This window comes from Gossypium arboreum, chromosome 7 (genome assembly GCF_025698485.1).
Source record: "Gossypium arboreum isolate Shixiya-1 chromosome 7, ASM2569848v2, whole genome shotgun sequence".
Classification (NCBI taxonomy): Eukaryota; Viridiplantae; Streptophyta; class Magnoliopsida; order Malvales; family Malvaceae; genus Gossypium; species Gossypium arboreum.
In genome coordinates this window covers 45,126,094-45,139,323 of record NC_069076.1, presented here as the reverse complement: position 1 = coordinate 45,139,323, position 13,230 = coordinate 45,126,094, and the positions used below count along the sequence as shown (strand labels likewise).

The window sequence follows — 13,230 nt, the reverse complement described above, 5'->3', positions numbered from 1 at the left end:
TACAAGTAAATATATCCAAATATTATCTTATTTTAAATAAAAGAATACAAAGAAGTTTAAATTTTGTTGAATACAAAACCAAACAAATTTAAAAGATTTGTTTATTCAGACGCAATTACTTAAAAACCATCAATATAATGCATAAGGTAAATGGATTTAGAATTTTAAAATAATTATAGTATGCCTATTTCATGACAATGACCCATTTAATTAAGTTGTATATATCCACAAGTTATGTAATCATGAATTCTATTTCTTTCATTTTGAATGTTTTCATAAATTTTATTCTACATATTTTATAACTAAATTTTAATAAAAATAAATAATTAGAGTCAAATTCAATCAAATTTAAATATTCTATGCCAACAAGATCTGGTTGGAATTATAATACTTTGGTTCAACATTGGGACGAAATTAAAAGGTTGTTTAAAAAGGGGTCAAAGATAAATTTTAAATTATTGGGTATTAAAATATAATTTTATTATTATATTAATATGTAATTTCATAAAAATATAATGAACTAAATGAAAAATCTATCACTTTTTGACGGGCAAGGTCACTGTCTACCCCTTCATGTTATCATCCCTTGTTGAACAATTATTTCCTATTGCATAAGGCTAAATCCTAATGTTATCAAGAGTCATCAACAAAATCAAATACATATCCACCCCCTCATTGATATGGTATCATCCCGGTTTCAAGTTAGTTGAGCAATTATCAAAAATATTTTTTATAAATTAAAAATATTATTGTGGAGATATATTTGTCATTTCAATCATGTGAAATCTATAAAAAAAAATTTAGTAGATGAGAATTAAACTTAAAACTACAATTCTTTATCCTTTCAATTAAAATTTCATTTGATTTTTAAATAATTTTTTTATAAATATATTTGTCACGTAAATTATTATGATATGATTAATATGAATGCGCTTGTTTCTTCATCAATGATGATTAGAAAGTCCCAAGCATCAGCATTTCATATATATAGTATGAATCATGAATGAATTTGTGTTATTTGCTTGGATGGAGAAGAAGTCATATTATATAAAAAAAATTGATGAAAAGAAAGTAGGGGACCGGAGTGAAAGAGGTGACCAAGTAAAACTTGGTAGGGTCAACAGCTTTCTTCCTGGAGCTTTCACAGAAATATCGCCCAAACTCACAACACAGCCTCTATAAATTGACCAACTCATATTTTCCCACACAAAACAAACAGCACAAGTAGTTCCTCTCTCGATATTTTCCACATTTCTGCCACTCTCTTTAGGAAAACTAAAACAGCTCTGTTCTTGACACCATGAAGGTATGGAAAGTAGAGTATGTGTTTATGATATCAAATACCATGAAGAGTCTGAATTGAGTTGTTCTTTTTTGCAGCAAACGATGGTAGTGAAGGTGACTATGAGCGACGAGAAATCCCGCTCCAAGGCCTTGAAGGTAGTAGTCGGTTTCTCAGGTAATCATCCATACGATGACTCAATTGAAATGTTTTAAAGTTTATGATGAAATTAGAATTTAACGTTGCTGTGTTTATTAATGGGATTCATAGGGGTGGAGTCAGCTTCATTGAAAGGAGATGACAAGAGCCAAATAGAGGTAACAGGAGATGGGGTGGACGCAGTTCAGCTAACAAGTCGGCTAAGGAAGAGCGTGGGGCATGCGGAGCTAGTGAGCGTTAGTGCTGTCGGCGGTGAAAAGAAGGAAGAGGCCAAGGAGCCCCCCGCCGCCTATGTATGGCCTTATAATCAGCCTTTATATGTGTATCAAGAGTTGCCATATGCTCATCAACAAGACCCTTGCTCCATCATGTGAAGTATTTTTATTACAAGGGAAACCCATAAAACCAATCCCACACCTCCATCCGTGGCCTTTAATTGATCCCACAACTGATGAGCTGGGAGAAATTTATTACTTTTTATCTTTGCAGTTCATGATATATATATATACGTGAGGAAGGGCTTCCATGTGTTGTACAATTATAGCCGGTTGATTTCTTTAGTGAGTTCTCATGTTCTCGTCTGTATTTCATCCTTTGTTTTCTCACTTTCTTTCTAACCAATATTGTGATTTTGGGAGATGTAAAAGGACAAGTTCCAAAATCAATAGCCTTTTAAGCCTAAATTTATTCATACAATTAACTTTTTTTTATACATGGGCATATATAACCGGTTAAAGATTCAAATTTTATATACCTGCACCCTTTGTCCTCACTCTTAACTAAATTTCCTCCTACTATTAAAAAAACATTTAATTTTCATTCTTCAATATTTTTGGTACTCTCTTTCAATTTCAAAATTAAATAAATTGATCTTTCTAAAAAAATGGGGTATCAATTTCGAAAATAAGCAATTAAGGACATAAACATACCGTTTACCTTGTTTTCATCAAATTATCTTGCTTTCGATTGGTATAATAACATATTTAACCTCAATATTTATAAATTCTATCATTTTGATTATGATTCTAAAATTTTTAACAAATTTAGCTCTCATTGAATATCAAAAATTTTAAAATTAGGAACAAATTATAGAATATATGAATGTCGAGGGTTAAATTTTTAGAATTAAAATTAAATTGATGAATGCGTAAATATTGAGAATTATTATACTAATTAAAAGTAGAATAAATTGATAGAAGAAATGAACACGGTGATAATTGTCCTTAATTGCTCAATTTCAAATTTAGAAAAATTTAAAAAATAATTTATTTAATTTTAAAATTAAGAAAAATCGGAAACATATATGAATTTATTATCTTTGGAGTTGTTAAACCCATGGGTAATTATGCTAAGAGCGGTTTCCCTATTTGTAGCCGTAATTCATAAAACACACGTCAATTATGAAAACCAATTGTAAAGTTGGATTAATTTAACAATTCTTTCTTGAACAGCTAAAGTAACATGCAAGGTTTTAGAAACATCTAAAAGGTAAAAAATATATATGTTGTTTCCATAGCAAAATAAAATTAGGTTTTACTTTTTACCAAAAATATTTTTGAAAATTTGAAACTTTTAATAAAATAGAGCTACCATCTAAATTTAAAAGTATAATATTTAAGAGAATTTGAATAAAAATACAAGATCAAAAGTATTAACTTCGGTCATGTTTTAAAAATGGATTGGACGACATTTTCAAGTCTAAAGTCAACCCAAATATTAATAAATATTTTATATTTTATTTTATATACTATAATTATAAATAATATTATATATTTAACATCTTGTTAAGGTGATAAAGCGTTTTTAATCCTTAATATATTTTAAACTACATTTAGTTCAAAGGGTAATGGAGAAATCAAAGATCAACAACTACTACATCAAATCATCTATTGATTTCTCAAAGAATTAGTGTTGCTTTTTGCTTGTTGCAAGTTTTGATGTGTTCGTTGGATAAGGCAGAGAGAATATGTAGTGGTCAAAGATGGTAAGGTGAAGAGGGAAAGAGAGAGAGAGAGCCTTCTAAGGCTTGGCTACTTTGGGCCTTAGTCTTGTATCTCTAAGTTCCATATAGGGAGTTGCTTTTGACGAGTTAGAGTGAAGTAGTCGAGTGGCCTTATGGTAAAAATCTAGGTAGGGTGGCGTTATTATTTGCCTTGTGTTACATCGAATGGGAGGTTGTGACAAAATTTTGGTGTGGGGGTTCACCAGTGGGACTCGCTCAATTGCTAGCACAGGGAGTTTCCTCCAAGGGGTTTGTTCACACCGTTTGTGTTCTTACTTCTTTGTTTGGACAACTAGGGTATAACAATTTCCCTCTAATTGAGAGGGATGTTATATGGTGGCTTGCCTCAAGGCATAATCAAGTCCTTTCTTTAAAGGAAGGGTGATGTGTGTTCAAGGGCGAAGGCTCTACAATTAGTAGGAAACACTTAGAATTTGGAACAACAAGCCTATGCCCTTGAAAGACACATCTAGCCAATGTTTTACCAAACCTCGCACGTTCACATATGCGTATTAATAGTTGTGTGTTACAACACATCATTAGGAAACAACGCTAATAATTTCTTGTTGTTTGAATTTAGAAACTACTAGGTGTGATATTATTGTTGGTGATTCGAGACCAAGCCTTTCTCTAGCCAAAAGAGTGTATAAATTCTTGGGCCATGGTGTTTCATTTTTTTTTATCAAAGTTTGAAAAAATTTCAAAGTTTCTTTCTTTCTGCAAACCTTTTTTCTTCTATGGTAGTTCATATGGTGTTAGTTTTAGTGCTTGGTAAGCTTGACCACTTCGTTTCAGTTTTTACACTTTCTTTTCAATTTTTTTAAGTTGAAAATTGTAACACCCGCACTGAGACCGTTTCCGAGTCGAACACGAGGTGTTAACGGACTTAATTCATTAATTAAACAGCTCATACAATTCATTTTAAAATTTCAGACAAGTCGGCTAACGCATCACAATCGCTTTAAAAATCATATCTCGAGTTACTAAACTCAAATCCAATTCCGTAAATTTTTCCTGAAACTAGACTCATATATATATCTACTAATTTTTCTAGAATTTTGGTTGGGCCAATTAGTACATTTTATTAGTTAAAGTCTCCCTGTTTCAGGGTTCAACTACTCGACCTCTGTATATTACGAATCAGATATCTCCTATACAGACCTTCAATGACTATGCCGTTTGTCTCTAATAAAACTAAACTCAATAAGGAATCTGTACATATAAAGCGTGACTTCTAATTATCTTTGTAAAATTTATGGTGAATTTCCAAAGTCAGAACAGGGATCCAGAAATCGCTCTGGCCCTGTTTCACAAAAATTTAAACATCTCATAAAATATAGCTCATATACCTGTTTCGCTTATTCCATATGAAAATAGACTCATCAAGCTTCGATTCCATAACTTATTCATTATTTAATTCCATTTCTACTATTTTTAGTGATTTTTCAAACTCACGTCACTGCTGCTGTCTGAATCTATTTTATGGTAAATTTAACCTATTTCATGGTTTCCATGGATTAGCTAGCAATTTGACATACATAATACCAAATATGATCATGATTAGCCATTCCAATGGCTAATCATTACCAAGCATTTCTATTTCCATACCACTCAATAACCATATCATAAGACCATACATATAAAATGATTATAATGCTATACATGCCATACTCAAAATATACAAGCCATTATGCCAAGATGGTATACTGGATAGTGTGAGCGTGCCTCCGACCGCTTCCGATTTCCGAGCTGGCTTGTCAACACTACAAGGAATGAAAAGGAGGAGTAAGCATAAATGCTTAGTAAGCTCACATGCAAATAGCAAGTAACATAACCATATAAGCAAACATAAAACATCATTTGCATAATCATCACCAAGACATTCATATCACCTTTTCATTTATCATCTTACCATATTGTTGTTATATCGAGTTTTCAACCCGAGGGTTAAGTACATACCTGTTCAAAGTATCCATTTCACAACACTTACCAATACGTCCCTTTCATCTTGAGTATTCCTCCATTTGAGTAGAACTTTACCCGTTGAACACATCGAATATAATTCGGATACATGGAAAGTTTGCACATAAGTGCCACATATGTAGCCAAGCTACCATGTAACCCGCCCATAAGTGAACTCGGACTCAACTCAACGAGCTCGGCGTTCAGATCCATAAGTGAACTCGGACTCAACTCAACGAGTTCGGATGCCTAGTTACATCTCACGAACTCGGACTCAACTCAACGAGTTCGGACGCCGCATCCATAAGTGAACTCGGACTCAACTCAACGAGTTCGGATGCTCAACCATCCTAGTGACATGTCACTTGTATCCTAATCCATTCCTAAGGTTCAACGGACCTTTTCCCAATCATGTGTCTCAACCATCTTCTACGGAATGCCGATATCGATACTCTGTAGTATTTCACATTTTCCAAGTATATCACATAATTTGACATATTATCAAACAATTGTCACAAGTATGATATTTCATAATAATTATCATATCATTTAAATAACATTAAAACATTTAAAATAATAACTATGTTACCAACATTTACATATGAACTTACCTCGTATGCTAAAATGGCTATTTTACCATTTCGTCCACAACTTGGTATTTTCCCCATTTTAGCCCGAATTTCAGTTTTCCTTGCTCTATCATTTAAAATATAGTCTAATTAGGACTCACATTATTCAAATTGACCCAAAATCATATTTTGGAAAAATTACAATTTTGCCCCTAAACTTTTGCATATTTACACTTTTGCCCCAAAGCTCGTAAATTAAAATTCAGCCTATTTTCTTATGTTTTATGACATGCTGATCATTTTTCCCTTCTATGGCAACATCAAATTCTCACTCTAACATGTACTTATGACTATTAGGTATTTTTACCGATTAAGCCCTTTTGCTCGTTTTCACTTAAAACCGAGTAGCACAAGTTGTCTAACATAATTTAAAACCTCACATTCTATCATAAAACACCAAATTGCACAAATTTCACCTATGGGTATTTTTCCAAATATAAACCCTAGGTTAAATTATTGCTAGCATAAGCTAAATCGAGCTAGGGACTCAAAAACGTAAAATCATTAAAAACGAGGCTAGAACGGACTTACAATCGAGCTTGGAAGCTTGAAAACCCTAGCCATGGTTTCTCCTTGCTATATTCGGCCATGGGGTTGAAGATGAGCAAAATTGGCTTTTAATTTTGTATTTTAATTCATTTTACCCTAAATGACCAAAATGCCCTTACTACTAAACTTTCCAAAATTCCTTCCATGTCCTAATTTTTGTCCATAGACTTAGAAATTGGTAAAATTCTCTTTAAGGACCTCTAATTAATAATCTAATTCAATTTTATGCAAAATACTTCTAGAACACAAGTTTTGCAATTTATTCAATTTAGTCCTAAATTTCAAATTAAGCACTTTATGCATAAAATTTCTTCACGAAATTTTCACACAATTATGCAATCATATCATAGACCTTAAAATAATCATAAAATAATTATTTCTATCTCGAATTTTGTGGTCACGAAACCACTATTCCGACTAGGCCCAAAATCAGGATATTACAAAAATATTAAGGGAATATTGGGGCGGAGAGGCAGGGAGTAGTTTAGGTGTTGACAGGCGTTGAAATATGACATTGAAAAAGGTAGAGAGGACAATATGTTGTTGGAATAATTAGTTAAGAAAATAGCTTTTATAGTTATAGTGGAAGTTTTAAAATTGTTCGAAAAATGCAAGTATACATGAATGAGAATACTTACACTAAGGGCAGTAGATCCAACATCTTCACTTACTTGTCCACAAATGTGCACAACTACTGAAACGATATCATTTCTACTCAACTAAGATTGTGCGATGGGCAAGACCACTACCAAGGCTTTAACGAAGTGAGCCGAGGTTGTTGACATGAGCTTAGCTATCGTTCAACTCATCTCCAAGCCAACGCATGAAGCATCAAAACATCAGAATTGACTCAACAAGGGAAAGCATGTTTTACCAATTGCAGAACCTGAATTACAGAAGCCCTTAACGTTCAACAAAGCAACTGAAAGGAAATAGTATGCAGACCTTTGTCGCAAATCCATTACGCATTGAAAGTATGTTCACGAGTTGACTTTAGATGCTTTGAATATTCATAATGATGTATTTGGATTGTTTGAAAATATTGATTGGTAAAATTACTCGGTGATTAATTGTCTAGTGTTAATTGAGTTAACTCATGAATTTTATACCACTTATGAATTCAATATGCTTGAAAACTTTACATTAAATAGTATTGGTGTAGTTAAGTTTCACCTTAGAGGGAAGTAATTTAAATTGTCAATTATCGAGTTTAACATTGCATTGAGTTTAATCATTAATAACTATGCACACATCGATAAATATTTGACTAGTTTATGTGATTACCAAGAGTCATTTGACCATTATCAACATTATCGGAAATGGACTAATAACTATAAGGTACCGTACGATCCTAGAAAATTGAAGGACATTGTTCTTCTAGACCCACTTTTAAAATATGTCTACTAATTCATTTCTTTCTCTTTTTCGGGTCGAAAGGATTTCTTCAACGTGTTAATGAAAGCCGATTTTTTTTTGTGTAGGCATGATAACTAAAAAGAAAGTTAATCATGGTTGTTGGTTACAATTTGCTAGTGTTATCAAGAGCAAATGCCATATCATCTTAGGTTCATCAAGACATATGGTTACTTTCAAAGTTCTGAAACGGGTAAGTTGAGAGGCTTACAACCAGAGTTAGTGGCAATACTCAACTGGAGGGGATCCCAATTGAGGCGAGTCACAATGGGGGCGAGTAAGAGTGCTAGCCTCTTAAGATCAAAATGTACAAAAGAGAGAAACAATTGCAGTTAGACGATAGTAGAGACATAAGTCGAGACAAATGTTTCAAGGGACGAAACTACCAAACAAAAAGAATGGTTGGGAATTGGCCAAAGCATTAAGAAAATTCTTAGACGCGTCAAATCAATATCATTCCAAAGGATGCAACGATGGAGTCACGAGAATGGGTGAGGGGGAATGTCACAGGTCGCAAATTAAAAATCATAACGAATGCACACAAAACGTCCCATAAAGGTCAATTGATTAAATAGGGCTCATTTGACCCACTTAAACTAGCCCGATTCTTCGAACACATGAAGAAGCCCAATCTACTTAAAGCTTTAGTGGCCCAGTGGAACACTTTAGTAAAACTAGAGTACTTTGGTAGCCTAGTGGAACACTCTAGTAAAACTATAGTTGTCATGGTGAATATTGTAAATCCTAAAGGATAAGATTGTATAGTGTTTAAATCCTTTACTACTCCCATCTTGTAGATATGTTTTAATCTTGATCGTCAATGTCATTTAAACTATATCATTGGATCTAGGGGAGCTCAACTATAAAAAGAGGCCTTCCCCCATCATTTTTAATCATTTCATTCATAGTTATTAAATATATTTGATAGAATTTACTCAAACACATTGTGCACATTACTTTATTGTAGCTTTTATGTTTGATTTGAGTTTCTTTATCTTTTGAGTTTGCTTCCTCTTTATTTCGGTGCATTTGAGAATTCTCATTGAAGAATTCTCACTTTTGAGAGATAGGCTAACTCTGGCATATTTGAAGCAAAGGAATTGCCTAAGGCTGCGCGATTTGCGAGACTTAAGTTCTAGTCTCATGACAGTCTAGTAACACCCTCTCTTGGCAAAGAATCACATCCTATTTTCATAATAAACGTTCATAAACTTAACATAACCAACATAGACAGGAAATTCTCTACACAAAAAAATTTCACTAAACCCCCCAAGTCGTAGTCTTGAATTTGAACACAAGAGATTGCTTGCATTTAATCAACCTAAACAATAAGCATCTTTAAATGTGAAATCAATCTCAAATCAATTTCGATTGGCAGCAGGATGCTTATTATAAAAGTAATTTTTTAAAAATAAAACAATGCACAAGTTAAATATAAGTTGAAGTTAATTCACAATTTTTGAATTCAACAAATGAATGGGAAAGTAATATAGTATTTACATTGAAAATGCACTTGTTAATAACCTAAGAAAAGTAATTTAAAATCCATTAATTAGGTGAACTGTATTTGATGTATAATATCGTTGATGGTTGTACAAAGTATAAAGTTAAAGTATATATTTATAGAAATATTTGAATATTAAATCAACTAATTATTTGTTTAATCAATAATACATAAGTAAATAGGATTTAAATACATGTGGCTATTGGATTAGAATGAATTTGTTCTTGTTAATTGCCATTAATTGTTTTTGTTGATTATATTCAAATATATAATAATGTTTAGGACAATTCTATTCATAATATGACTTAAAAATTTGCATATTAACTTGGCTTTATATGAAAATATTGTTATATTGCTATATAATGTATAGATTAATTAAATATATTTTCTTTTGATTTGCATTTATTAATAATAACTTTATTTAATTGAATTTTTCATAACTTATTCTTTACAATTTAATTAATCACTTGTTTTGAAACTTTTGTTCTTGAAATCCAAATTTTTGTTTATGTGATATTTGAAATCACATTCGGTTAGTCAATAATGAAGTATACTAAAATTGTAATAATTAAATAGTAAAATGTATGTGATATTTTTTATACCATTTGAGAGTATTGGATTAGTCAAAGATATGGAAAAGTATTTGTATAATTTTGTGTATTTGTCATAATTTCAATATAGAATTTAACTATAATTAATTTATTGACTTTGTTACTGAGTGTTTTAGGTCAACGAAATTTATGTACTGTATTGATTTTGGCTAAAATATAACTTTTGATTTCGGTTGTATAATCAAATATTAAAATCAATGTAAAATGAGCGAACAATCAGAGATTGTGATTGGTAGGGTTACGAAGAAAGTTAGGCGTTAAGAGGAGAAGCCAGTAGATGAAGGTGGAGATTTGGAAATCCTGAGTGATGGAACATCGAAACCAATCTCTTTTAGGGATGCTACCTTGAATACAGGATCCACGAATAATGTTGTGGATGATGAATGGGAAGTGGATGACTTTGATTTTCGAAAGGAAGATGTAAGGAAAGGTGTCTTTGATGGAGTGCCCTCTATTGAATTCTTTGATAGGGTCTATGCACTCATTGAAAAAAGTATGTCAAAGACATTAATAATAGTTGTTGGGAAGGAAAATTGGATATAAAGCTTTGTAGAATAAGGTGTGTGCCTTATGGAAGCCAACGATGAGATTCTAGCTGATGGACATAGGTAATGACTATTACTTGGAAAAATTTGAATCAACTTTGGACTATAATAATGTTCTTTTAAAAGGTCCCTGGGTGATTTTCAGACACTATTTGTCTACCCAACCTTGGTCAACTCAGTTTTTGACCATCGAGGCCTTTCCACAATACGTTGTAGCTTGGGTCTGTATTTCAAGGCTCTCTAAATTGTTTTACAAAAGGAGAATTCTTCAAGAGATTTGGAGCTTGATTCGAAAGGTAGTAAAAATTGATCTCCAAATGGATAAAGGATCGAGGGGTCAATTTGCACAATTTGCGATGCAAGTGAATCTGTCAAAACCTCTGGTTTCTAAGGTCTGGATCACTAGCAAAATTCATCGAATAGAGTATGAATCACTTCCATCCATTTGCTTCCATTGTGGAAGATTTGGATTGTAACCTTCCCTACCCAACTTAGACGTTATGGCCGAATCGTGAATGTCACATTGGACACCTTAGTGTCGAACCTACTCCAATAATAGTTTAAAACCTACAAGTACACTCTTTTGTAAAATCGAGGTTTTTATTGCTAACTTTGAAAAACGTCTATTTACTTAGTCCAAACATGCTTAGGTCAAATTAGTGAATTAGGTGAGTTTTTATAAAAAACTTACTGATGGCGTTGCCAAAAAAAAAATAACATTTTGTTACCTTCTTAGTATCGAAAATGTATCATTACTAGTCAAATTATTAATTTAGTCATATATCATGCATAGTCCACTTCAACATATATAAAGAACGTGTATCTATACCAAATATGAGTGTCATGCATGCATGAAAAATCCAAAAATATCAAATAGTCCCAAACAACAGTTTAAAGAAACTTTACAATCCAAAACTAATAATAAAATAATAATAATAAAATGGCCTCAAAATATAATTAAATTAAAATAATATGACAAAGTGGAGTCCGAGGCCCGTCGTATGTCTGCATGCCAATTTCGATCCTAGGTTCGATCATTACCTGAGAAGTTAAGGTAATGGGGTGAGTTTAACAAGCTCAGTGTGAGGCTAAACAAGCAAGTATTAGGTATAATAAAATAATTACGACCACTTTTCTTTTCACTAGATGACAGGATAACATTAAAGTCACCAATTGCAAGCCAAGGTACAATACTAGGAGGAATAATAGACCTTAAATTCTCCCATAGATTATTCCTTTTTCGACTATCCAGGCTTTCATAGAAAAAAGTGATAAAAATAGGCTGAGAATAAATAACACCTATAATCTGAATTAAGATAAACTGAGGGTGGGTACAAATAATTTCCATTTGAACTGACTCTTTCGACTAATCCATATGCCCCCAAAAAACCCAATTGCCTCAACCTGGTGAGAATGATGAAAACCCAATTTAGCAATAATATTATCTACCTTACTCCCACTAACTCTTGTCTTGAGATAAGAAAATATTGATAAATTCATAAGAAAACAGAAAAACCAAAAATGACATTTACTGATCATTAACTCTAGTTCCATCAATCGGCTTGTCACCTGAATCCATTGATACTTTTCCAACATCCATATTCAGTTGAGCATTGATTAACTCGACCATTGAGTTCATCAATTCAGATAACGGTACTTTGAAAGTTCTCGCTAATTTAAACAGCTCCCCTCGTTCCCCAATGGTCCGATTAAGCTTTCTTACTCATCTAGACGAGCTTCTTTTATAACCCGAACCATGCCCTTTTGAACCTGATTTACCAATATTCGGGTTTTAATTTTCCTTGAATGTAACCGTGGAATGTTTACCTAGGTCCAACACAACAGGATTTAACTCTACTACCTTCTTCATTGATCTTTTGAAAGTAGGGTTAAAGTGTGTAGTAGCCATTAGAGTAGGGCCATAAAAAGAATTATGTAACAGCTCGTTTTTAGTGAAATCAGAATAGTAATTTTGGGACAAAAAATATGACGTGAAAATATTTATTTTATTATTATTTTAATGTCTACAACATGTTAGTAGTATCTTACAAAAATTTCGTTACGAAATTTTATCATTTGCATGGTTAATTCGATAAAAAGGACTAAATCGTAAAAGGTGCAAAAGTAGAGTTCTAGTAGCTAAAGGTATCAAATGGCTATAGAACTTTAATGCGAGAGTCCTTGTGTGGCAATTAGACCATTAATGAATTTAGTGGATGTTTATGGCTTGGTTTTAATGAAATTTTTAATGTATTAAAAGGTTAAATAAGTAATTTAGTAAATAAAGGTTAAAAATCATAAAAACAAAGGAAAAAAATGGATATCACCTTCTAAACTGGTTCTCTTCAACTGAAACTATCAAACCTCCATAGCTAGGGTTTGCCCACTTCCATTTGATAGCATGGTATGTATTTTGATCTCATTTTTAATGATTTCTTTATTTTTAAAGTCGTTGTAGCTTAATCTAGATAGCCCAGGGACTAATTTGTAAGATTAAAGTTTTTCCATTAATGAATTCATGCTGTTTGTGAAGTTTGATGGTAGAAAATGAATCATTGTTGTTAAACAAACTAT

General features: G+C 32.3%; 1 protein-coding gene across 1 annotated transcript; it reads left to right on the top strand.

Annotated features, from left to right (window-relative positions):
* Positions 1 to 1,069: 1,069 nt before the first annotated feature.
* LOC108486450 (heavy metal-associated isoprenylated plant protein 16-like) lies at positions 1,070 to 2,124 on the top strand. The gene is made up of 3 exons (XM_017790513.2): positions 1,070 to 1,306; positions 1,381 to 1,459; positions 1,553 to 2,124. The coding sequence occupies exons 1-3, from the start codon at positions 1,301 to 1,303 to the stop codon at positions 1,813 to 1,815; spliced, it is 348 nt and encodes a 115-aa protein (XP_017646002.1). The 5' UTR covers positions 1,070 to 1,300; the 3' UTR covers positions 1,816 to 2,124.
* Positions 2,125 to 13,230: the final 11,106 nt, after the last annotated feature.

What these genes read in the sequence shown, in the direction of transcription:
- LOC108486450 (XM_017790513.2), top strand. An exon ending in GGTAGTAGTCGGTTTCTCAG is followed by an intron (nt 1,460 to 1,552) that starts GTAATCATCCAT and finishes TGGGATTCATAG; the next exon opens with GGGTGGAGTCAGCTTCATTG.